Source organism: Phycodurus eques, chromosome 15 (genome assembly GCF_024500275.1).
Source record: "Phycodurus eques isolate BA_2022a chromosome 15, UOR_Pequ_1.1, whole genome shotgun sequence".
NCBI lineage: Eukaryota > Metazoa > Chordata > Actinopteri > Syngnathiformes > Syngnathidae > Phycodurus > Phycodurus eques.
This window is the reverse complement of record NC_084539.1, coordinates 19,445,865-19,470,149: the sequence shown is the minus strand read 5'-3', so window position 1 is coordinate 19,470,149 and position 24,285 is coordinate 19,445,865. Positions and strand designations below refer to the sequence as shown.

General features: G+C 44.4%; 1 protein-coding gene across 3 annotated transcripts in view; it reads left to right on the top strand.

Annotated features, from left to right (window-relative positions):
• LOC133413596 (netrin receptor UNC5D-like) overlaps positions 1–16,480 on the top strand; it is a 91,710-nt gene extending 75,230 nt beyond the window's left edge. Inside the window, exons 5-18 of one of the 3 annotated variants that reach the window (XM_061698177.1) lie at positions 4,723–4,894; positions 5,544–5,711; positions 5,785–5,949; positions 6,332–6,364; positions 7,249–7,464; positions 7,594–7,725; positions 7,854–8,033; positions 8,865–8,949; positions 10,199–10,370; positions 11,516–11,746; positions 12,494–12,643; positions 13,358–13,540; positions 14,660–14,781; positions 15,911–16,480. In XM_061698177.1, the coding sequence (XP_061554161.1) occupies positions 4,723–4,894; positions 5,544–5,711; positions 5,785–5,949; positions 6,332–6,364; positions 7,249–7,464; positions 7,594–7,725; positions 7,854–8,033; positions 8,865–8,949; positions 10,199–10,370; positions 11,516–11,746; positions 12,494–12,643; positions 13,358–13,540; positions 14,660–14,781; positions 15,911–16,106 (2,205 nt within the window). In that variant the 3' untranslated portion in view covers positions 16,107–16,480. Of the gene's footprint in view, positions 1–4,722; positions 4,895–5,543; positions 5,712–5,784; positions 5,950–6,331; positions 6,365–7,248; positions 7,465–7,593; positions 7,726–7,853; positions 8,034–8,864; positions 8,950–10,198; positions 10,371–11,515; positions 11,747–12,493; positions 12,644–13,357; positions 13,541–14,602; positions 14,782–15,910 lie in introns of all 3 variants that reach the window. The other 2 variants (XM_061698176.1, XM_061698175.1) reach the window with 2 other exon arrangements.
• Positions 16,481–24,285: the final 7,805 nt, after the last annotated feature.

Genomic DNA, 24,285 nt, shown 5'->3' with positions numbered 1-24,285 from the left:
TCATCAAAAAAACGCTTGAACCTTTAAACACTTTGTATGTGTGTGTGTGAGTGTGTGTGTGTGTGTGTGTGTGTGTGTGTGTGTGTGTGTGTGTGTGTGTGTCTGTCTGTCTGTGTCTGTGTTTGCGTGCGTTAGCATGAGATTGAATATTATTTTATATCCATTTGCCTACGCCAGCATGGGTTAGCGTGCGTTAACATGTTGTTTCTTTGCGTTAGACGTTTCTCTGCTTAGTTTGGCCTCATTGACTTTTTGACTTCGTGTTCTTCTTGTCTTCTATTTTAAGGGAATTGTGTGGGACAATCACACAGATGATATTTGTATCTTCAAACTTCTCTGGTTTGTGTATAAAAAAAAAAAAAAAAAAAAAGCTAATAGAAAAATGAACGTCCTGTCCTCAGCGAGACTAAAGCAGACGTAAGCTCTTTTTGCTATCATGCGTGCTAAGCTTATTGCTGCTATCACAGCAGGGCAGCAGATAACATGGTTGCCTCTTTTTTTTATTAACGTCACACAGCAGCCATAACGCCGCCGTAACGTTCCGGGTGGCTTCCAGCCGGATAAACGCCTTTTTTTCTTTTCTTTTTTAATAGTGGCGACACAACAGGATTTCAAGCGCTAGTTTGTGTCTTTAAGTCACGGCTCGTCGGAAAATAAATGTCCGGACCAGAAAAAAACATGGTTAACAGAGGTTAGTGGCAGCTAATGGGGCCGTGATCTCGATTGCTAAAAGTGGCGGTGAAAAAGTAACCAAGTTGTTGTCAGTGCACCCAAAACATGATACAAATGCTAGCAGCTCGCCGTGTAGGTAAAAAAGTAATCACAAATATTGTCATCCCAAAAGTGAATGATAACAAATAGCTGTGTATGGCGAAAAAGTAATTGAAAACATTGTCATTCGACTCCAAACGTGATGCTAATGTTATATGAAGTGTAAAAAATGAAGACATCAACATGGTCTTTGGGCCCTAAACTTGATGCTAATGCTAACAAATAGCACAGTGCAAAAAAAAATGCACACCAACATTGTCTTTGGACCATAAATTTGATGCTAATGCTAACAGCTAGCCCTTTACTGTAGAAATGTCCACATCAACATGGTCTTTGGGCCCCAAACCTGATGTAGACGTCAACTTTATTTGCATAGCCCTCAATCGCAAAAGTCTCAAAGGGGTTCCCAGGCTTCAAGTTGACAAAGATGGGCGACATCCCCTGATCTAAATCCCCCAACTGGGCAAAAACTCAAAACCCCATTTGGGGAGAAAAGGAAGACCTTGAGAAGGGACCACAGATGGAGGGGTTTCCCTTCATCAAGGATGGCCTGGCTGCAATGGATGCAGAGTGGGCAACATTTATCACATAATATGGTACTGTACAATGTTAGCTGAAACCGAATGAAAGCCCATTTATCGAGATTCGATGAAGCGTCGCAGGTAGATGCGTTCTTGAAAATGATTCTTCCTCGGGACCAGGCCCTGGCGGTCGATGCAGAATCCTCCATAGCATCAACTCAGTGGCCCACCTCAGATCTTGTCCCGGTCGGTTGTACTGCCCTAACTTGATGTGAATGCTAACAAGATAGCCCGGTGCAGTAAAAAGGTAATCAGCAACATTGTCTTTGGACAAGAAAGTTGATGTTGATGCTATCAGCTAGACCTTTATGGTAAAAAAAAACAAAAAAAAAACGTAATCAATAACTTGTGATGATTATGCTAACAGCTTGCCCTGTATAGTGAAAATACAATTAAAATCCTTGTCTGTGGACCCTAAGCATGATGCCAATTCTTACATCTAGCTCTCTAGTGGCGGTGTGACGTCAAATGCTAAAAGCTGTGGTCAAGGAGGTTGGGGGAGCGGGCGTAACCTTTCCAACATCACGCCATGAAAAAGAGAAGAGAAGCTTCCCAAATGTGCACACAAGCCTTTTCCTGCTACTGCTGCTTCTGGGATTTACTTGACTTTATAGATTATTTACTAGCACTCTTCTCTTTGTCACACGCATCGATGAACCAACACGCTGATGACAACAATGCATCAGTGCAGCGCTAACACGCTGCTACGCTACTACTTGCTATTAGGCTATGCTCACACACATCCATCCATTGATCCAGTTATTCCCTGAACTGCTTATCCTCACCTCAAATTAATATGCATTAGCACAGTCTAGCACATGCTAACACATGTTAGCACATGCTAACATGCTATCACATTCTGGCACAAGCACATTAATATGTACTAAGACCTAGCATACTGGCACACATTATCACATGCTAATACATATTAGCACATGTAACACATGCTACCACATGCAAATGCCGGGACATACTAACACGTTAGAAAAATCTGATATTAATTATCACATTGCTAACACATTTTAGCATATATTAATACTCACTAACACATTTTAACGCATGCTGGCAAAGGCAAATTAATACAGTTAACACATTATCACACATTCTCACAGGCTTCCACATGATAACACTCTAGCACATATCACATGCTGGCAGAGACACATTAATATATGGTAGCACATTGTCATAATTAATAGCACATGTTAACACATATTAGCACATGCTATCACATGCTAACACACTCTTGTGCATGCAAATTACTAAATATTAGCACATGCTGGCACAGGCAAATAAAGACGTAAGACATTCTAGTATATGCTGACACACATTAGCTCATGCTAAGACATATTAGTACGTAGAACACTCGCTAACATGTTGTCACAGGCAAACAATACATTTCACATGAGCACTTGCTCATAAATATTAGCACATGCTAACATTGTGGCTGTGAGCAGCGTATATGATGACACAATTGCAGTTTGAGTCGATGCTCTTGCGAAAAAAATCTGACATTTCCAAACTGAAAATTATTAGAAGTGAGAAAGGTAACAGCACGTACGTCCTGAAAAAGACGAACTTTTTGTCCTACGATTATGTTTGAGTACTCTGAGAACGATTGCCGATATTAGATTCCGTTGAAAGCCAGCTTTTTTATTGCCACACTACTCGCTGATCTAACCTGTAAATGTTCTTGCCGGAAAAGTCAGACAATTCTGCAGTGATGAATATTGAATGAAAAAAGTAATGAGACACACGCTTTGTCCCTTGGTTGCGCTTGAGTCCTCTGAGCATAATTGCCAATATTAGTTGCCGATATTACCTGTCGTTTAAAAAGTGAGCCTTTTTATCGTCAGACAAACTCCCGCTCTGTTCCCGTGGTTACATTCTCTCTGCAGCAAAAGCTGTTGACCTTCGTCTCCGTGGCAACGCTCAGCATAATGTGCTCGTGCTCCTTTCTTCTTTGTATTGTAGCAACCCAAGACTTTTCAACAGGAGGTAGAAACCCGCCGTGGCCGTAATTGTGCAGGTCGAATAATAATCGAGTAGAGCACGTTCAGCGGCACGGAGCTTGATTACACTGCCAGGCAGGAAAAAAATCAGCGGAGACAAACGTAGCAGATGAACTCAGCGGAGCGAGTGACGCGGCCCACTGGCGGGTGCACTAAATGCATGATGGAAGACTCGTCAAAGAGTGCGCAGGCAAAAACATGAAAACAGCGATTCCTGATGTATTGATTTCCCGATGTTCCGTTATTTTCCGGCTTTCAACCAGGGTTGCTTGGAAAGAGCAAACCAATCACAGAGTTTGTTTGCTGCTGTGCTAATCCCTCAGCGACTGGATGCCAAACACAGAAACACACACACGCACGCCGTGCTCAAACACATACCGGCACACGTCGGCGTACAAACACACGGCTTTCCCAGTGGGACGGAGTTTTTAATCCTCAAATAGAGCGGCGTGAATCAGAGAGCGCTCCCCGCGGATGAAAAGCTCCTGACGTTGAAGTCAATTTACAGCAGCGCTCAAGCGCGGAGACCAGTGTCAACGAAGCGTCCTTCATCAGGGCTCAAGCACGGGACTGAGAAAGTGCCAAAGAAATCGCCATTTGAGGGCTTTCTTAAACTCGAAAAGTGGGGCAAATTTACATTTGATTGAGGATGTGTGTATAACGTCCAAAAATTGGCCAGGTGGTGCTCTCTGGAACTTGAAGAGTCAGTCCCTGAAGCCAGTTGTACATAGCAACAGGAAATTGAATACACGTCTATCCATGGTAGACCCACAAAACAGTCTCAAAAAGTCATCCCTGAAAAGACACAGGAAGTCTGCCATTTTGGTTAGAAGCTTCCTTTTTAGCCTCATTTCCAGGGGTCCTTGAAAGACAAACTCCTACAGATTTTTGTCCAATCACTGCCAGATATAATACATGTATACTACACAACTATGCGACACAAAATTTGCGTTTTTGTCATTGCGCGTAGGAGCAGCATGGGGGCGAAATCAGATGACTCGCTATAAAACACGAAACTGGAATAAGTCAACTAAACAAACTCCAAACCTTACACTGAGGCACATGAAATTTGGTAGACGTCTATCGTGAGAAGACGCACAAAAAAGTCTCAAGAAGCAATGCCTGAAAAGACACAGAAAGGCTGCCATTGATATTTGAATTATACATTTTAGGATTATTTCAAACATTCCAGATCTTGTTTACAAACTTTTTGTCTGATTGCGACCAAATTTAAGACACATATACTGTACAGATAGGAGATGCTAAATTCCCAAGGATTTGAGGTTTGGTTCGCATGTGGGCGGAGCATGGCAGAGAAGTTTGATAACTCCACATTAAAGCTGAAACTCTTTATTTTTCAGGTGGAATGGCTGAAAAACGATGAGCTTTTGAGCGCCGGCAGTGGCGACACCAAAGGCGATCACCGTCTGGTCATCTCTCAGGCGCACCTCTCCGATTCAGGAAACTACACCTGTGTCGCTAGCAACATCGTGGCCAAGCGGCGCAGCGCCACGGCTGCTGTCGCCGTGTACGGTGAGTTAATGAAGCCCTCACTCAACTACACTTTTTTTTTTTTTTAAGATTTGTTTCTAGGTAATTTGTGTTTTATTGCTTTTCTGTGTGATTTAGTCGACGGAGACAGTCCGCGGAGCCACCACAGGAATTAATTTGCAAAGGCCCATCAATCACACATTTCCATAATGTTCATGACGGCCTGACGCCTCGTTCGTCCCGTCTGATGAAAGCCAATGAGCTGCCGTGTCGCTTTGGTGGCCGCAAATCACGGAGAAACGTGACAGTCGCCGCTGTTGATCACCATCGTTGTCTTCCCGATGAACTCTGGGGACACAGAGATGGGATTTAGTGCTAATATCAATTTTTTTTTATACCTCTTTCTGTATGTACATTCACTGAACATCTACACACTAGAGTAGAAGTAAACAATTATTTCATTAATCATTCCGTATCGTTTAGTTTGGTCTGGATTGACTACCCTGTATAGGTTTTAGAAGCAGCTAACCTACACGTTATTTAATGTCTCTATACCTCTAATGTAGCATATTTGCATCATATTTAATGTCTATACACCTGTAATGCATGCATGTTATGATAATGGACCATATTTACTTCATATTTAATGTATGAGCTTCTAATGTAATCAAATGTGTTCCTTGTCTTGTAGTAAATGGCGGCTGGTCGTCATGGAGCGACTGGTCGGCGTGCAACGTACGCTGCGGCCGCGGCGTCCACAAGCGCTCCCGCACGTGCACCAACCCGGCGCCGCTCAACGGCGGCTCCTTCTGCGACGGCGCGTCGGTGCAGAAGAGCGCCTGCATGGCGCCGTGCCCGGGTAAGCAGACCATGACGTGACGTCGACACCGATGCGGCGTTGGTTTAGCATAACCGCGCCTGTTGCCGCCCAGTGGATGGCGGCTGGGGCGCGTGGACCGAGTGGTCGGCATGCGGTGGCGACTGTGAGAGGAGGCGGAGCCGCGAGTGCACGGCGCCCCAGCCCAAGCACGGCGGGCGGCTGTGTGACGGTGTGGCGCTGGCTACCGACAACTGCACCGGAGACCTCTGCACGCAAAGTGAGAGTTACTACTGTATGTATAAAGAAGTGTATAAGAATAGTCAGCAGTGTTGTACTGTATGTAGCAAAAACTATACATCCAAATAAACACTCTATCTATAGTAGGTATTTGAGAATGAAAAAGATAGCAGTAATACAACAGCTACATATGAATAAGTGCTCACCATATGTACAACAGTGAATGTGAACAGAAGCGGCAATGGTCAACAAAGTTGTATGAAGCAAACAAACCAGCGTGACAACTATACATGAATAAATTATATCTACTCAAAAGTGAATGTGAAAATGTGAACAGAAAGCAGAGGCAATCGTCAGCAGCTTTGTATAGGACCATTACACAGAGATCAAGATGCAAACGGTTGATGTTTCTGGGTTTTCAGATGGAAAATTGCTGCGTGATGCCAAGCCACAAGGTGAGTCTATATATTTTTATGCTTTATTTCTTTATACTTGTAGTTCCTGATACTAATTTTTCAGGGCCTAAGGAAGACCCTTTAGGGGGGTAATACTTTTTAAGATGTCCAGGAACCTTATACTTTTAGTTCTTGGTACTTGTAGTTCCTGGAATTAATTTATTGGGGACAAAAGAAGACCGTGAGAAATTCGTTCTCAGAAATCCAACTATTAAAGATCCCTGGAACGAGGTGGAAATGTAGCTTAAACTGGCATTTTGTGGGTCCAGGAACCTTTGGGGTGGGGTTTTGGCCAGAACTAGTAACTTTTGGAGGATCCTTGTGTAGGAACTGGGTTAATTTGCTTGTAGTTCCAGGAAGTAAAAGCCCCAAGAACAAAAAAGTTGCAGTGAGTTTAGGTGTAAATGTGGCTTGAGAGTCTTTGTTGTGACTTCTCCTCGGCTTTGTTAGTTTGTCCCAAACTTCCGAGCCCTCAATTAACCTGCCAGTGGAAACATTTTTAATGAGCTTTCTTTATTTTTTTTCCCCATTTTGCGCTCCGTCCTGCTGAGAGGATTTCTCCCAATGTCCCGCTTTGGATCTTGTTATCTTCGCATAACAAGCCAGCAGCCCGTCACGAGTGCACGGTGCTCGGTCCTTGGTCCTCGTTTCTGCTTGGGACAAGATAGAGTTTTGTCATTGCACATTCACACAATAATAACTCAATACACACAAAGTAGGTTTGTAGGTGCTTGCTGGATTCTTCATTAGCACCCAAACAAGGAAGCTCCTCCTCAAAGACCTTGTCATTCCCTTACTCAAACTAGCGACCCGTTTCTCATAATAGTTATGTTTGTTACTGGTGGAAGGTACTTGTTAGTGAAACTTGCTGTCGTCATTTTGAGGTGTGCTAGAGAACGGAGTCGGCAGCGTCGGCGGTGGCGGCGGCAGCGACGTGGCGCTGTACTCGGGCCTGGCGGCCGGCGCTGCGACGGTGGCGCTGCTGATCGTTGGCGTCACCGTGTACCGACGCAGCCGCAGCGACTACGGCGTGGACGTCATCGATTCGTCCGCCCTCGCCGGAGGTTTCCAGTCCTTCAACTTCAAGACGTCGCGGCAAGGTGACACCGACACCACATGCATACGTATATACATATTTTATATATATATATATATATATATATATATATATATATATAAAGCGTACTAGTACATTGACCTGAAGGATACAGAATCATTGCTTTCCGCAGGCAACTCTCTGCTGATCCACTCGTCGCTGCAGCCCGACCTGAGCGTGTCTCGAACGTACACCAGTCCCATGTGTTTCCACGACGCCATGGACAAGGAGCTGCTGGACCCCCTGCCCGATCTCAAGATCAAAGGCGAGACCCTCTCTAATCAGCGCTCCAATTAGACTTTTTTATCAGAATGTTTGGAAGCAAAAGGCAGAGTGACAAAACAAAACAATCGCGTGTGTGTTTGTGTGTGCGCGTGCCCGTCGGGATCACAGAGGATCCCGACTTCCACCCTCAGACGTTCCCGAGGGGCCTGTCCCCAGATTACCGGGCCGTCGTCGTGGGCGCCACGCTGAGCCGAGGAGAGAGGAACCTATTTGGGCCTGTCAGGTCGCGACACAAAGCCACGGCCGTGTTGGGCCACGCCGGGGGACGCCTGGTGGTGCCGAACACAGGTGCACACTTCTTGCACTCCTTCGTTGCTCTTCCTGCTTTGCTCCTTTTCTTCTTATTTCCTCCTTTTTGTCCCTATCTCATACTTATTTTACTTTCTTTTCCTCCTCCTTGCCTCCTTTTATTCTTCTGTCATTCTTTTGTCCTTATTTCTTTCTTCTTTCCTTCTTTTCGTACTTCTTTCCTCATTTCCTCCTCCTTCTCCCTTCTTTCGTCCTTTTTGTCATTCTTTTCTTCTTGACTCGTTCCTTCATCTTTCCTTTTTGCCTCCCTCCTTCCTACCTCCTTTCTCCTTCGCTCCTTCTTCCACACACGGAAGCTTAGCGAGCGAGGCGGGCGGGCGGGCCGACGCATTTGGGCAATGTTTGACCTCGCCGTTATTGGCCCGCAGCAAGAATGCGAAAATGTCATCAGAACGTTCATTTCTCATTCACGCCACAGCTGAAGGCCGACAGCTTTGGCCTTCTTGCAAACGTGTCAGTCAGGCTCCTCCAACTCCAAAAAGCACATAAACACCATTAACGGCAGGAATATACGGTACACTGTGAAAAGAAGTCATTAGGAACGTAAAAATTATATTTTTGTAGAATTTGGAAAAATGAAAGCAAATCGAGGGGGAAAATACAGCATTCCACTTCACGACTTTGATATACTATTTATGGCAAAGTGATACTGGCAACTAGTGGCCTGGCATGCACACTACACTGAATTACACTATCACAGTAGCTACTGGCTTTGACCAGGAGTTCTCATATAAAGTATACATGCATTGTTAGCTTCCTTCATGATGCTCTACAGTAGCTCGGTTGTGCTAATAATGTTGACGTGTGCAGGCGTAAGTCTGCTGGTGCCCGTCGGGGGGATCGCTCAGGACACCACATGGGAGACCACCGTGATCGTCAACCAGGAGGACAGCAGGTGAGCGACGTTGTTGACGCCGCCGCACAGCACACGTGTGGCATGTTAGTGGTTTAAATCAGTTGGTTGGTTGTTTAGTTGGTTAGGTAGCCACTGAGTTGTGAGTGAGTAGTTGGTCGGATGGTTAGTTCTTAAGTTATCAGTTAGCAAGTTGATTTGTCCATTAATCAGTCAGTCAGTCTGTTGGTAGGTCTGTTATTTAGTTGGTTGTTTGCTTAGTTAGTTGGTTAGTCAGTCGGTTCGTTTGTTGAGTCGTGTGTTTGTTTGTATGTGATTAGTTTGTCAAATGGTCGTTTTCCATAGTTTGTGGTGGGTGGATTCGTGAGTTATTCAGTGGTTGGTTGGTCGATCAGTTAGTTATAGGTCATACATGCAGACCAAGTGTCATCTCCGGGTGGTTTGAAGGTTATAGTTGACCCAGAGATGACTGTAAGCGCCTTTGGCTTCAGCCGCCGCTGAGCCTCGGCTTTCCGCTCATCTGTGCTTCTCCTGCACCACGCTGCGCTGTGCAGCGGTGCGATAAGGCACATCCAGTTTGCCGCTTAAGGAAGCTGCCGGAGTCGCAGCACTGAGCTGTCACTCAATCGCTATCAGCCCATAGGTGGGGAAGGTCCGGCAGGACGGAGAAATGGGATTTCCTTTCTTTTCCTCCCGCTGGAATGAGACTTCCTCGCTCACTTTCATGTGTTCGAGAGCCCCCTATAGTTTAGTCACGAGTCGCAGGCACCCGTTGTCATGTGACACACTCCTACCGACTGGAAATGATTTCTTCCAAATGGCAGGGAACCACTGATGATATTCCAACACCTTCATTGGTCAACATTGTTTATAGTCACTGTCTCAGAAAAACACGTAAGAAGCTTCACAAAACACAGACAAAAAAAATAATAATTGCTGGATGTGAAAAGTGAAGACTGGGTCACTTTGGTAGATCAGTTAGCTAGTAGCCAGTCAGTTCATTAGTTAGTCGGGTAGTTAGTCACTTAGTTAATTTGTTAGGCTTGGTTGGATGGTCAGTCGTGAGCTAGTTAGGTAGGTAGGTATTTAGTTGATTGGTTGGTAGGTGGTCAGTTAGTTTGTCTGTAAGAACTAGTTTGCTAACTTAATAACAAAGCCAAAAATGAAAATTTGCCGTGAACAGTTTATTCTTGGCGGACGTCTGCTCTCTAGCGAGTCAAATTGTGTCGCAAAATGAAAGTAAAAGGCAAGAGTCAAATGTTAAACTAATGTTGCGATTTTACGCTTTTAGCTCAACCCTGGGCGAAGGATCAGAGATCTTCCTGAGTCCCGCCGTCACGTACGGTCCGCCGGGGCTGGAGCTGTCCTGCCCCGTGGTCCTGTCCATGCCGCACTGCGCCGAGGCGGCCGCCGACCACTGGATCACACGACTGAAGAGGCAGACGCAGGACCGCAAGTGGGAGGTCAGTCCTCCAAAACCCTCCCTTTCGACACCCTCCATCTCAAAACCGTCTATGCTGACGTCCTCCGTCTCGTCGCCCTTCTATTTCAACGTTGTCATTTATTCAAGCTGCAACTTATCGAGCTCTTTTTTACAGCATCAATTTGTTCATAAATGAATCAAAAAAAGATGGAAGTGGAGTTCAACATCATAGTTTTCCTTCTACAATGTTGCGCTCTCTACAATTGACTCGTTGATTTGACCATTTCAGATCTTTATTTTGTTCAGCGGAATATGTGATATATATATTAGAAAAAATTAGAGTTGAGTTTGTTTATTTAAGACAGGCTATTTAGACAGGCCGTCACCACTGCTGTGTTATAAAGAAGATTTGATGTGTTGTCTTGGTTTGAACCACTGCTCCGCTAGACTTATGCACATATAAAAAGGTATTATGTTGGGATATTTGTATTTATATCACGAAAATTAAGACAATTTGGATGAGCTGTCTTTTTTTCCTCTTAATGCATTGCCGAGGTATCGGATCTGGACTCGGTATTGTCAGGTACTCAAAATCAATTGATTCCGGTGCCCAGAAATATATCTATATTTAATTGAAGAACTCTGACTGCTGTGAGATAACGAGAAAGACGTCTGATGTAACCGTAAATTTCTCTGAATTAGCGTTCTGAACGCGACCATTAAAGCTCCGTCGGAAAGTCAACTCCCCTGTTTCACCCTTTATTCGTCGACTTTAAGACGCCTCGGTGACTAAAATATGTCCATTACTCATTAGCTACATGCTAGAAATGACTCATAAAGCTTTTTTTTACTTTGTGAAACACTTGGACAAGTGTTTTGACATACAAGGCACCTCTGTATTTCCACCTGCGAGGTGGCGTTGTCATAAATAACAAGCAATGAAGGACAATTATGCCTCCACTGCTTTCGAGATGTAGCAATACAACCGGAAACCTTTTAATTTATGCGCGGCTCATCTTTTTCCCTATATCAGTGATGTTCATCCAATTCCGTTTTCATTTCTCGCGGCCCGTACGAGGTAATTGATGTTACAGTCCTAAGAGTCAGACCGGCGACAGTTTGACACGTGGTGCAAAACGCATGTGGGCTCACCCGCGACGTGGCTCGTCTCGCTTTCTCTGGCAGGAAGTAATGTGCGTGCAGGAGGAGTGCACTTCCTCCTACTGCCTGCTGGAGCCGCAGCGCTGCCACGTGCTGCTGGAGCGGCCCGGTCGCTACGCCCTTGTGGGCGAGCCGCTACGACCGCACGCCGCCAAGCGCCTGCGACTGGCCGCCTTTGGAAGCCCAGACACCGCCGACCCGATGGGCTTCATCCTCAGGGTCTACTGCGTGGATGACACGCCGCACGCTTTCCAAGTAACCTTTATGACCTCGCGGATTGGTTCTAGACTTTTATTTTTACTGTACAAGGCACCATCGCAAGGAGCGATTGCCCATGCCAGTGCGTGACATAGCTGTTTTTTTGTTTTGTTTTTTACTGTGTGGATTGCTTATCAAGAATAACTGATGAGGGGCGCGTTTGCATAAATCATCAGGCAAGTAGGTGTGAGACCAAGCATTCTACGGATTTCTTTTTGTTTAACGCTGTATTATTTCAAGTTGTGTTGATTTCCATTGGAAACGATGACAGTTATTGGAAATAACTGGCAAGAGAAGGAAGTGCATGAATTCTAAGGCGCATACATTGAGTGTATTGATGTGCGCTACCATTTTTTATTTAAAAAACATATTTTTCACATTTTTTGTAACAATTTTTTTTTGTTTTTATTTATTCGGGTGAATCTTTTCATTTCTAATGTGCAACATAGCGGTTGAAGTGACTAACTAGCGACAGGATAAATTATATCCCACATACATTTCACGATTTATTTTTTACTTTTTAGATTAGCTCTAATTGCTGTGTTTATTTCTATTGTGCAATGTGGCTCTCATCATTAACTGGTCAGAGGAGCATTCAAATTAATCACATGACGCATTCATTGTACGTACGCATTTGCCCCTTTTTTATTTTTCACATTTTTTTTTCACTCTGTGGATTATTTGGAATTGTTGCCTTCCTGTCTATTGTGACGTTCACACTTCCTGTTCCTGCGGCGCCCTCAGGAGGTGACGGCGTTCGAGCGCGCCCAAGGCGGGCGCCTGCTGGAGGAACCCAAAGTGTTGTCATTCCGCGGGAACGCGCTCAGCCTGCAGGTCAACATCCAGGATGTCCTGCAGATGTTGTGGAACATCAAGCCTTTCACCACCTGCCAGGTGAACTCGTCGCGCTGTTGACTATTTGATTTACTTTGTGGATTATTTCTAGTCGTTCTGTTTGTTTCTATTGTGCAAGGTGGAGGCTGTTTGAATGTCTTACTATTCTCGTCCTCCCTTGGTAAAATCCACTTTTCATTTTCCTCCTTCTCTCCCCCTTGTTTGTCCTCCTCCTTCCTCCTCTCCTCCTTCTCCCTCATCCTTCTCCTCCTCTTCCCCCCTCCTCACTCTTCCCTTTCTCTTCTTCGTTCTTCTCCCAATACTTGTCTCATTTCTTCTTATCGTCCCTCTTTTATCTCCACTTCTTCTCCTTCTCATCCTCTTTTCATTCTCCTCCCTTTTGTCCTTCTCCCTCTATCATCTTCTCCTTCTACCCTTTCTTTTCTGACATCCTCTTCTCCTCCTCTTCGTCCTCCTGCTTCTACTTCTGTTCCTTCTCTTCCTCCTTTCTTCTTGACTCCCTCTTTCTCATATTTCATCTTCTTTATCCTGCCTCTCATCTCTCCTTCTCCTCATTCTTCTCCTTCTCCCACTGTCTTCATTTCCTTCGCTTTCTTCTCTGACATCCTCTTCCTGTCCTCCACTGCTTCCTTCCCCTTCTCCTCTTTTTCCTCCTTCTTCTCCTTCTCCTCCTCCTATCTTTTTGTTTTCTCTGACATCCTCTTCTCCTCCTCCACCACTTCCTCCTTTCCCCTCGACCCTCTTCCTCTGCAGGAGTTCTCCTTCTGTCAGGTGTGGTGGGGCAAACAGCGCCCCCTGCAGTGTGCCTTCTCCCTGGAGCGTATCAGCACCTCCTCCTCCTCTTCGTCCTCATCGCATCTCTCGTGTAAGATCAGTGTTCGTCAGGTTCAAGGTGACGAGCAAATCCTGCAGGTCTACACGACAGTGCAGCCCGAGGTGAGACAGTAAAACAATGGTAAATTTGTGAATATGGATTAGGGTTGAGTTTGGAATTTTAGCCCGTGGTATTCAAATTTAAAAGGTGATGGTTTAGGAGCTTGGATTCCAGCGGTTTATTTTTGAGCACGGGCTTAGTATTTAGCCTAGCTTTTTAACCCGTGATGTTCCAGGTTACCAATTGTGTTTGTGATCACTGGGTTAGGAATTAGCATAGCTTTTTAACCCATGAGGTTTCAAGTAGCCTAACCAATTGTATGTTTGTGATCACCGGGTTAGTATTTAGCTTCAAATTCTATCCCACGATGTTCCAAGTAAAACATTTCATGTTTGTGATCACTGGCTTAGCGTTTAGCTTCACATTTTAGCCTGTGATGTTCTAAGTAAGGAATCGTATGTTTATCCCTGGGTTAGCATTTAGGTGCGAAGTTTTAGCCGGTGACGTTCTAAGTAAAGAATTGTATGTTTCTCACTGGGTTAGCATTTAGCTGCAACTTTTAGCCCATGATGTTCCATGTAAACAATTGTATGTTTGTGATCATTGGGTTAACATTTCATTAACATGATGTTCCAAGTAACTGTAGAGTCGACTCAATGTGATTTGGCCTCTTTAATCCGGTATGTTCGCAAGCTACTTCCACATTTGGCAAACCGAGTAAAAGCACTATCTTCCTCACTAAGGTGAAAGAGGACAGTTTCGAAGCACCCATTGGAACTTTAAACGTCTGCAATATTTTTTTTAAAACACAATTTGTCACCACAGCGCCACCAAAAGTGACAGATGGTGTTTACGCTTTATTCGTGTTAACATGTATCATATTGTATTTGTATGAATAAAGGATATACATGTATTTAACTTTTGTCTGAAGATACCAGCCATAAAGAAAACAAAATTTGAGCAAGTTCAACATCAAACAATCATGTCATCAATCCGAATTATGCTCGTTAGCATAGCATACACAGGAAGTCAGCTATTCCGTGTTCCGCGCTGCTCATGTGGTGTTGCGCCTATAGCGGAATGCTTATAATTGCATTGGTTTTTTTTCCCCCTCCCCTCTGGAGAACCTAAAGCTAGCGGTCCCGTTCTCCTCTGAGTCCGACTGTTGCGTCACCTCCCAGGCAGGATCGCGGGCCTTCAAGATCCCGCTCTCCATCCGCCAGAGGATCAGCGCCACCTTTGACGGCAGCAACGCCAAGGGCAAGGACTGGCGCCTCTTAGCCCAGAAGCTGGACGTGGACAGGTGAGAAATTTCCCGTTTAAATCCTGAACGGTCCCACAAGGGGCGGGAAAAGCTCAATTTCAAAATGCTTATTTAGAATGTGGATTGCAGGCGGCATGGTTGGGACTAATCTGCCATCAGCCGCCAAAGTCTCCAGTCGCACCCACACTGCTGATTTCATTATAGATGTGGAGGCGTGCAGGAGAGCAGGCGGGACGGCGTTCCGGTTGGCATCGCAGATTCTGATCGGGAAGGTCTCAGAATATTCGGAACCTCGACCCGCTTGCTCTTTTAGCAGCACAAACGCTTAATGTTTCCCGATGACCTCGGAATAAGGAAATCTGGGAAAAGGAGTGACAGAAGCGGAGCGAGACAGAAGAACAGTCTGGGGTCTCTCGGGCTTCTTAAGCTGATTTATGCAATTATTCCTGCAAATATTTACAGACGGTCACTGGGAGGGATGAGGACGAACACTCGGAGGCGGAAAATAAATAAATAAATTCCCATATCCAACTGTGGTTAAACACTGCCTCCTAGTGGACCTGACATAAACAGCACTATCACGATACAGTATATATGCATACCGCTGATCATGTTCAGGGTCACAGGTGAGCTGGAGTTTATCCTATCTGACTGGGCGAAAGGCAGACTACACCTTGGACTGGTCGGCAGTAAGTCTCAGGGTACATATAGACACAGACGACCATTCACACTCAGGCAAGTGTACCACTTTACCATCAGTAACATATCTGGATTTGGATCTGTTTTTTTAGTCACATACATCCGACCATTTTCGATAGCGCTTCCTTTGGGTCGCGTGCGGGTGTTCACACTAAGGGCCAGTTTAGAGTGACCTTTGTGGTGCACTTACGCTCCCCTGGAAGCAGGACACGGCCGTCCTGGATTCTCGAACCAGGTCTTTGAAGGGCGGCACTGGGACTGGTATGGTGGAGGACTGCTGGGATTGGGGCAGGATCCTCACGGGGTGTGCTAATCGCAGATTCCATTTCCCGAGCTCAGGGTGTCACTCTTTGTGCTGCGGCCAGCCCCGGTGGTCCCTTGGTTTCTGTATCCTGGGGTCTTCCCTCAACCTCAGGGGTGTGGGGAACCTTTTAGGTGATGACAGTTGTTTTCTCTCTCCCCCCCCCAGGAACTTGGCCTACTTCGCCCGCCACGAAAGTCCGGCATCAGTGATCCTGAGCCTGTGGGAGGCGCAGCAGCAGGACTCGGCCGACCTGGACTCCCTGGCCAGTGCCCTAGAGGAGATCGGCCGGGTGCAGTCGCCCCCCGGGAGTGCAGGCAATGACGTGCGTGGTTCCCTAAACTCGGCAAGGACTGCAGATTGAAATCCCAGACAACTGCATGAACGCTGAGGAGCGAACACTAGCAGGGACTTCCTGGAATAATACGGAAGCTCCTTTCAGACGGTAAACGTCAAGGTGAGGTTTGTGTTGTCGGGAGGGACGGACAACAAGCGTCCATCTTGGAGAGATGACTTCCTGTTCCTCTTCCCGTGGCCGTGCAAAACATTTAGTTTGACGTCATGTTGTCATTTTTTGCTTTTGCGTCGTGTCTTTAATTGTGCGAAAAGTGGAGGTAATAACAAACGCAAAACAGTGGAGACTTGATGCTAAACGTGCTAAAAAAACAAATAAAAAAAAAAAAAGGTAGCATGAGGAAGATTTCTTTCCCGCTGAAAGGTATTTTACCTTGGACCACAACCTGCTCCACTTGCTCCCAACAGAATAAAGTGGCTTTGTGTCCAAATGTGTGTCGGTCTGCCTTCTCACCGTCCGTAATACTGTGTCAAAAGGGATTTGTAATCTGAATACAATCTGGTGTGGACATAGCGGGTTTTGAGCACAAAACATCGAAGGTGAGTGTATCAATTTTGGTATTTGCCAAATAGTCCACACAAGCTCAATGACACTAGCAAGAGGCGAGTTTAGTAGTTACACACAGCATGAGGTACTAAACTAGGAATATACTACTCAGGTTTGAGAGCAAGCTAAAGTTAGCTGATCTAACAATAAGCGAGTTGAGTAGCTACCTGATGCTAACCAATTTGGCTAAAAGATGCTAAAATTTTGAAGAAACTACTATAGTAAAGTTGGCAGATTCTGACTGTTAATCTGTACTGTTTAAAATTTTAGTTTAGAAGCAAAATAGATTAACATTGGTTACAAGATGCTAACATGAAGCTAGTTTAATATCAAGCTAGCTATGAGACGACAGAAAGCAAGAGTCCAGTTAGTAGCTATCAGATGTGAACTATGTAAGCTATTAGCTGCTAAATGTGGCGGCAAAGCTACTGTAAGCCTACTCCAGTTTGGCAGCAAGCCAATTAAAATAGCAAGTAGCAAGTTTAGAAGCTAGCTGATGCTAACCATGTTGGCTTAAACATGCTAAACAAGGAAGAAACTACACGTGCCCTGGTTAGCAGATGCTAAGCTAACAAAAAGATAGCCACGTTGGTCATAGACTAGGAAATAACGAGCTAACCAATGTAAATGAAAAGTAAACATTGGTTACTGTATTTGTTGATTGAACTTTTGCATTGGATCTCAGTGGATGGTGTCCCTAATGAAGGGACCAATGAGAGAGTGCATTGTCAATGCGACGCCAACAGAGGGCGATGCGGGCTTTTCGTGAGAGGTTCGTGTCGTGTGCGCATGCCCACACATAGTTTCGGGCTTTTCGTGAGAGGTTCGTGTCGTGTGCGCATGCCCACACATAGTTTCCATGACATGTTCCCACACACACGCGCGTACAAAAACCTCTGTCCTATAAGTAGTAGGGCATGCTGGGTAAATATTAATCAGCTTTATTAGCTTCATTGAACAAAGCATGACCGTGCCGGATGTCCCTAGAGCCCCCCTCCAATAAATGAGCCTCCGTCCCACTTGGATAGCTGCCCCCCTTCAGCATTCCGGCTGGGACAAACAGGAAGTCGTGTGTGTTTGTGCGTGTGCGTGCGTGCGTGTGTGTTGGGAGGGGGGGGAGGCGCTAAATGCAAGTCATGTGCAGCTCATGAGAACTAGAAGCTTCACAAAAAAAGAAAGTGGCAAACTTGTTTTTCTTTGGGACAACTGGCCCCGACTCTTGTTGCCAGGGCGACGCTCCCGTTCCCAGGCTAACGCGTGGAGCTAGGGTGCTAATTGAGTTTAATCCATCGGGTTTGAAACAAGGGGTAGGGTTTCAAATTTGGGTTTCCGCAAGGGTTGAGGGTTTCAAAGTTAGGTTTAGACATTCAAACAAAATGTAGTTTCAAATTGGGGTTAGGGTTTCATATTAGGACCTCAAGTCAGGATGAGGGTTTCAGTCAAAGTTTAGGGTTCTGTATTAGGATTTCAAACAAGGGTCAGCATTTCTAAACAAGCATTATGGTTTAAAATTGAGGTCAGCGTTTCAAGTTAGGGTGTCAAAAATTAGGATTTCAAGACGATTATGGGTACAAATTAGGTCAGGGTTTCAAGTTCTGGTTTCAAGCCATGGATAGGTATTTAAACAAATGTTAGGGTTTCATATTAGAGCTTTAGTTTGGGTTGGGCGTGTCAAATCAAGATTTCAGATTATGCTTTCAACCCAGGGTTAGGGTTTCAAACCTGGGTAAGGGTTTTTAACAGAGGTTTGGGTTTTAAGATGTGGTATTTCGAATTACAGTTTCAAGCCTGGGTTAGGGTTTCAAATTAGGGTTACGGTTTCAAGTTAGTGATTCAAACAAGTGTCAGAGTTTCAAGGCTTTGTTAGTGTTTCAAAGTAGGGTTTCAAGTCAGGGTTAGGTTTTTAAAATTGGCTCCCAAGCCTGTATAAATTAGGGTTTTCAGGTTGGGCTTTCAAATTAGGGTTTCATTTGATAGCATTAGGATGGAATGTTTCACTTGTGTGTCAATTGATCAACACGCACCAAAACATTCCTCAATTTGTGTGTGTGTGTGTGTTTTCTGTGGTTGTGGTATGCTTTGGATTAGCAAGCGGCTGGCATGCTCGTCAGTCTTCTGCCGTCTGGAATCAGACAGAAAATATCAGCAGTCGTCTGAATTCTTCTAAGACCAAAGTGGCTGGGTTTCTCCTGCCGCCATCCAAGTACTTTTAGTCGTCTGCTCCCGCTCGCAATTATCAGCATCAGCATAATGTTTCGGCCCAAGTGGGCTTTTAAATTATGTTTCAAAGGAGAGTTGGAGTTTCGATTTAGCCGTTTAAAGTAGGGTTTCAATCCTAGGTTAGGGTTTAAAACAAAGGTAAGGGCTTCAAGCAAGGGCTAGGGTTTTTAATTTGGGATTCAAATTTGAGTTTCAAACAACGATTAGGATTTCAAACAAACGTTTGGGTGAAATGTTAAGGTCCTCAAGACAGGTTAAGAGTTTGGAATTGGGGTTTAAAGCCTGGGATAGGTTTTCAAATTAGATTTCAAACAAGGGCTAGGGTTTCAAATTGGGGTTTTAAACAAGGGTTAGGGTTTCAATGTAGGGTTTTAAACAAGGAATAGGGTTTCAAACAAAAGTTTCGGTTTCATGTTAACATCTCAAACCAGAGAAAGCGTTTCAAATCAGAATCAGAGGGCCAAGTTTAGGGTTTAACGTTAAGAAATCAAGCAAGGATACGAGTTTCACATTTGGGTTTCAAGGCCTGGGTTAGGGTTTCAAACAAAAGTTGAGGTTCAAATTATAGTCTAAACCAGTGTAAGAGTTTTAAATTAGAATTTCAAACAAGGTTTCCAGGTAGGGTTACAAATTAGAGTTACAAATTAGCCAGGGTTTCAAATTAGGGATTTAAACAAAGGTTAGGGTTTCAAAGTAGGGTTTCAAACAAGGGCTAGGGTTTCACAGTAAGGTTTCAAGCCAGTGTTTGAGTTTCAAATTAGGGTTTCAAACATGAGTTAGGGTTTCAAATGAGGGTGTCAACCACCGTTAGGGTTTGACAGATTCCAAAAAAGGGGTAATGGTTCAATTAGAGTTAAAAGTTTTAAAATAGGGTTTCAAGCACATATTAGGGTTCAAACAAGGATTGGCGTTAGGGTGTGTGCCTAATCCTCACCTCCCCCTCCTCCTCTTCTTGCTCTTCATTCTCATCTTCCTCCTTCATCCATGCCAGGTCATGTGACTCATCAAACCGATGACATCAGATGGTCTCAGACAAAAGGCCGCATTCCTGTGCGGCGTGTTAATCCGCTGTGTTAACGTTCAACCAGACTCAACAAGCTAAGCGGGCGCGGACGGGCCCCTTTGCCACCTCTGCCGGTTCCAGCCGCCGGCCGGGATGCGACGAGCTGCTGAGTCCGCAAGAAGACTTTCCAGAAGCTTCTGCCAGCAGCCTCGCTGGCTTCCAAACCCCCCAAAATCCTCCGTGAATCCTACTAACGCCTCGATGGGTTCCGTGACGCAAAGACAAGATGACGCTAACCACGTTGGCTACAAGATGCTAAACTTGGAAGAAACTACTCAAATTGAGTAGCAAGCTAATGATCCACCCTGGTTAGCAGTGCCAAAGCAAGCAAAAATCTAGTTAAGTAGCAAACCACTTGTAGCAAGCTAATGATTAACACTGATTGTAAGATACTAAACTAGCAAGCTAACCACGGTGGCTAAAAATGCTTAACTCGGAAGGAAACTACTTAAATTTAGTGGCAAAAGTAACCAGCGTGTTAACATGTAAAGTTAAGTGAACTAGCAATTATTGTTTTATGTTAGCAAACATTAGCATTTAGTCACTTTTTTGGCTAACTCAAGTTTTTTTTATGGACAGACGACAACATACGTCAACATAAAACTATATGCTAATATGTTTCCTATTCGGTTTTTAACCTAGCTAAGTGAACAAGCAGTTTTGTGGTTTGTGGTTGCTAGCAACGTTAGCATCTAGTTTGACTGACTTTACGTCGGGGAAAAAAAAGGTTTTCTTTGCGTTTTTACGAACCGAAGTTGCCGTACATGTCAATGGAATGTTGCCAACTAGTGGTCGGTGTGCACATGGTGCTGTTTTTTTTTTATTATTATTTTCTTTTTCACTCCCTTTTCCAAGGTCAGAAAAAAAAAGTGTTGGCCCTCTGTTGTACTTTAGTCAAGATAAGACAAATATTTCAACGCTGCCATCCCTTGCTTTGTTAGCTCGTGCCAGCATTGCTGGATGACATAAGCGACAAAACCAGTTACCTTGTATCAACACTGCGGCATTATTTTTTAACACCTGCGAACATGAAGTTTGTTCAAATTAAAAATATTTTTTTTTTTTGCTTCCTTTCACCTCGGACCTGCCTAAACAGAGCCAGCAAAAACAATACTCGGCGGACGTCACACAGGAAGGTTTCTCTTCCTTTTATTTTTGTTGGCCTTTTCCGCCGCTGGTCAGCAGGTCATGCCGCGTATCACCGTATGCACGCACACACACACACACATTCAACAAATACACACAGACAGCTGCGACCAAGTAACACACAGACACGTACATAAACACACATTTACATACTCACGCATAACAGAAGCACACAAAAAGATAACACATTTGCACATACACTTATCTAACTCCCACACACAAATCCACCCTCTTACACGCTCACACATAACATACGCACTCACTCACTCACTCACTCAAGCATAAACCATACACACATCAACACACACACATATACGCAAAATTTCCTCGACAGATTTTCACACATAAAACACACTCATACCCATACACGTCATATACACACACACACGCTCACACACACACGCACACATGGGTGGTTAACCCGAGGTCAGTGGTATACAGTACATGTGCAGTTGCTGCTGGTGAATAATTGCATCTTTTCTCCGTGGAGTGGCCGATGACAGAGCTCAGGATGAGCTCGCCAATAACTCCGCAGCGCACTTCCTGTTTTCCAGCACGTCGTCGGAGCTCGACCTCCTGAAGGAGAACACAGGATGTGCTCCCAAGACACACACATATGCGCACGTACACACAAGCTTTCCTCGACATTTTTTCACTGCACGGCTTCATCTCCTAACTTAGCGTTAGCCACCCCGCTGGTGTCTCTGGTATGGACGGCTTTCCGCCATTCCCTTCCCCGCCTCACTGGGTAACTACGTCATGAAAATGTGAACACAAAGAAAAATGGTTTTCTTGGCCGATGGAGGCTAGTCAAAATGACTTTCTTTACGACATGATGTTGCTAACTAGGGGCCCGGCATGCACGTGACAATGTTTTTGCCACTCATTTGAGTGTTGGCGTTGTTGGCCCAACGCTGCTCTGTGTGAAAGGTACTGAAAGGGAAGGGGTGGGGGATCGAAGTCGACCTGTGGATTTCCCGACTTTGGAGGTACAGTGTTGTCAGCGGGGGGACGGTGGCTGTCTGAAATGGAACAGCGGAAAGGTGGGAACGCGGTGTGAAGTTTAACACCCAATACTCAATTCTCCCACTCTGTTGTGCTGAAAGCAATTATCTCTGTTGTCTACTTCTTCATGTGATTGCAGGAGGCTGTGTTGCTGCTTGAAAGCAAACGCACACACACAGTCACACACATGGCAATGTCGAAAGCCTGCGGGAAAAGTGATACCTTCCACGCCGAACAGGGACACAACATGACCCCTGTACTAAAGAACTGTTCATCAAAAGCTCACTTTGTCCCCTTTGTAGTGTTGCGCTCGCGATCACGAGCTATCAAAGTGGAAATCATGAGGTTTCATCTTCTCTCACGACTGCGACACCGCACTGAAAGTGGCTGCTAATTGCTCCATTTTCCTTCCTTCACACCACCCTCGGACGCCGCGTTTATTTGCGTTTGCAAATGACCCTCGCATTCTGCGCTTTAATTGCATTTGTCCACATTTCCTGCGAACACACACGTAATTAAAACGCATATAGATGTGTGGATACAAAAAGTCTACACACCCACTTTTGGGATATGAAAAAATTAGACCAAGATAAATCCAAAACATTTTCCACCGTTAATGTGGCCTATAATCTGAACAATTCAATTGGAAAAAATATATATTTTCCACAGGGGAAATAAAAAGAAACAATTGAGTGGTTGCATGATTGTGCACACCCTCTTCCTAATTAACCAATCACATTCAAACTCAAGTTAAATGGGAGTCAGCAGGCAGCTGCCACCAATTGAAGTGCATTTCCATCATCCCAAATACATTTTGGATGTTCTAGTAGGCTTTTCCTGACAGTATTTTCCTTCTAGCAGAAGCCTGAAAAGGTTTTGTTACAACACTGACTGTTATTTGGAACTGTTCATATTGCCTTTCACATTATCTAAGGCTCTAGTTCCATCTCAAGAAAATCAGCCCCAAAGCATGATGCTGCCACCACCCTGTGCAGAGTCTGTGCACACTTGTCCAACCACGTTATCTCAGTTGTTTATTTTTATTTCCCATATCGAACATATTTTAGTTTTTTAAATTTCAATTGTACAGTTGATGGAAAAGTATATAAAATGATTTAGCTTGGTCTCGGTTTTTTTCATGTTGTAAAAAATTTAAATAACGCACATACTCAGGCAGACACACACACACACACACGCATACAGGCAACACTTTAGATGCCATGCGATTAGATTAACATTGGGCGAAGTCATGTTGGACAGGATGTTTATGTCTTTTGATCTTGAACAAACACACCATCCCATTAAAAAGGAGTACACACATTCCTCTCGTGGGACATCTTTATTTAAAAAAAAACGTGTGAGTTTTTACACTTCACATACTCCTCTCAAGGACTCCATGCTCACACCACAGCACCCTCTCCAACCCGGGGCCTGGAAAGAGCATCCTCTTATTTGTATCATAATGCTTATTATATAAAATTTGATTCCCTTTTTTACGCTCAGTTTGTTTCATAACGCTTATCAAATTAGATTTTATTCAAAGCAATTCGGTTATTTCTGCACATCTTGTTTCTGTTCTGCTGCTCCCTCCCCCCTCAAAGCCAAAGAAGATAAGAAGAAGGGGGAAAAAAGATGGCATTAGTTATTATACATTAGTTTGTGTAATCCTAGTTTCGTTCCTCATTATATTAGTTGACGAATGAGGTCTGGGTCCAGTTCTTTTATTTGTGTAAAAAAAAAAAAAAAAAAAAAAAAAAAAAGTTGGTTTCTTTTATTGTTTATTAAGATTTACATTTTTTGACACAAAGAGCTTTTATGTTGTGAAAAAGATCTTTTTCAATGTTATATGCCTATTTTATACGCATATTTATGACGTTCTGTCAAATAATTCGATGTTATTTTTGGAATTTGACTGTGTGAAACAGATTGTTTAAAAAACTGAGACCCTTGACACCCCACCCCCACCCCCCTCTTCATGAATATCCAATGAGCCTCACCGTGATTGGCTGTTCAAATGCAGAGCCTGAGCAGTAACCAACTGCCTCATGAATATTCCGTTATAATTCGCCCGTGATTGGTTGCGGGTGCTGACATCACTATGCGCCGACGAGTCAGAGGCAGGAATCAGTGCAGCTGAGTCTGACCGACAGTCGGGACGTGTGGAGGGAAGACGCTAACCAAATTCACTCATGAGAGAAGTCGGCTGAC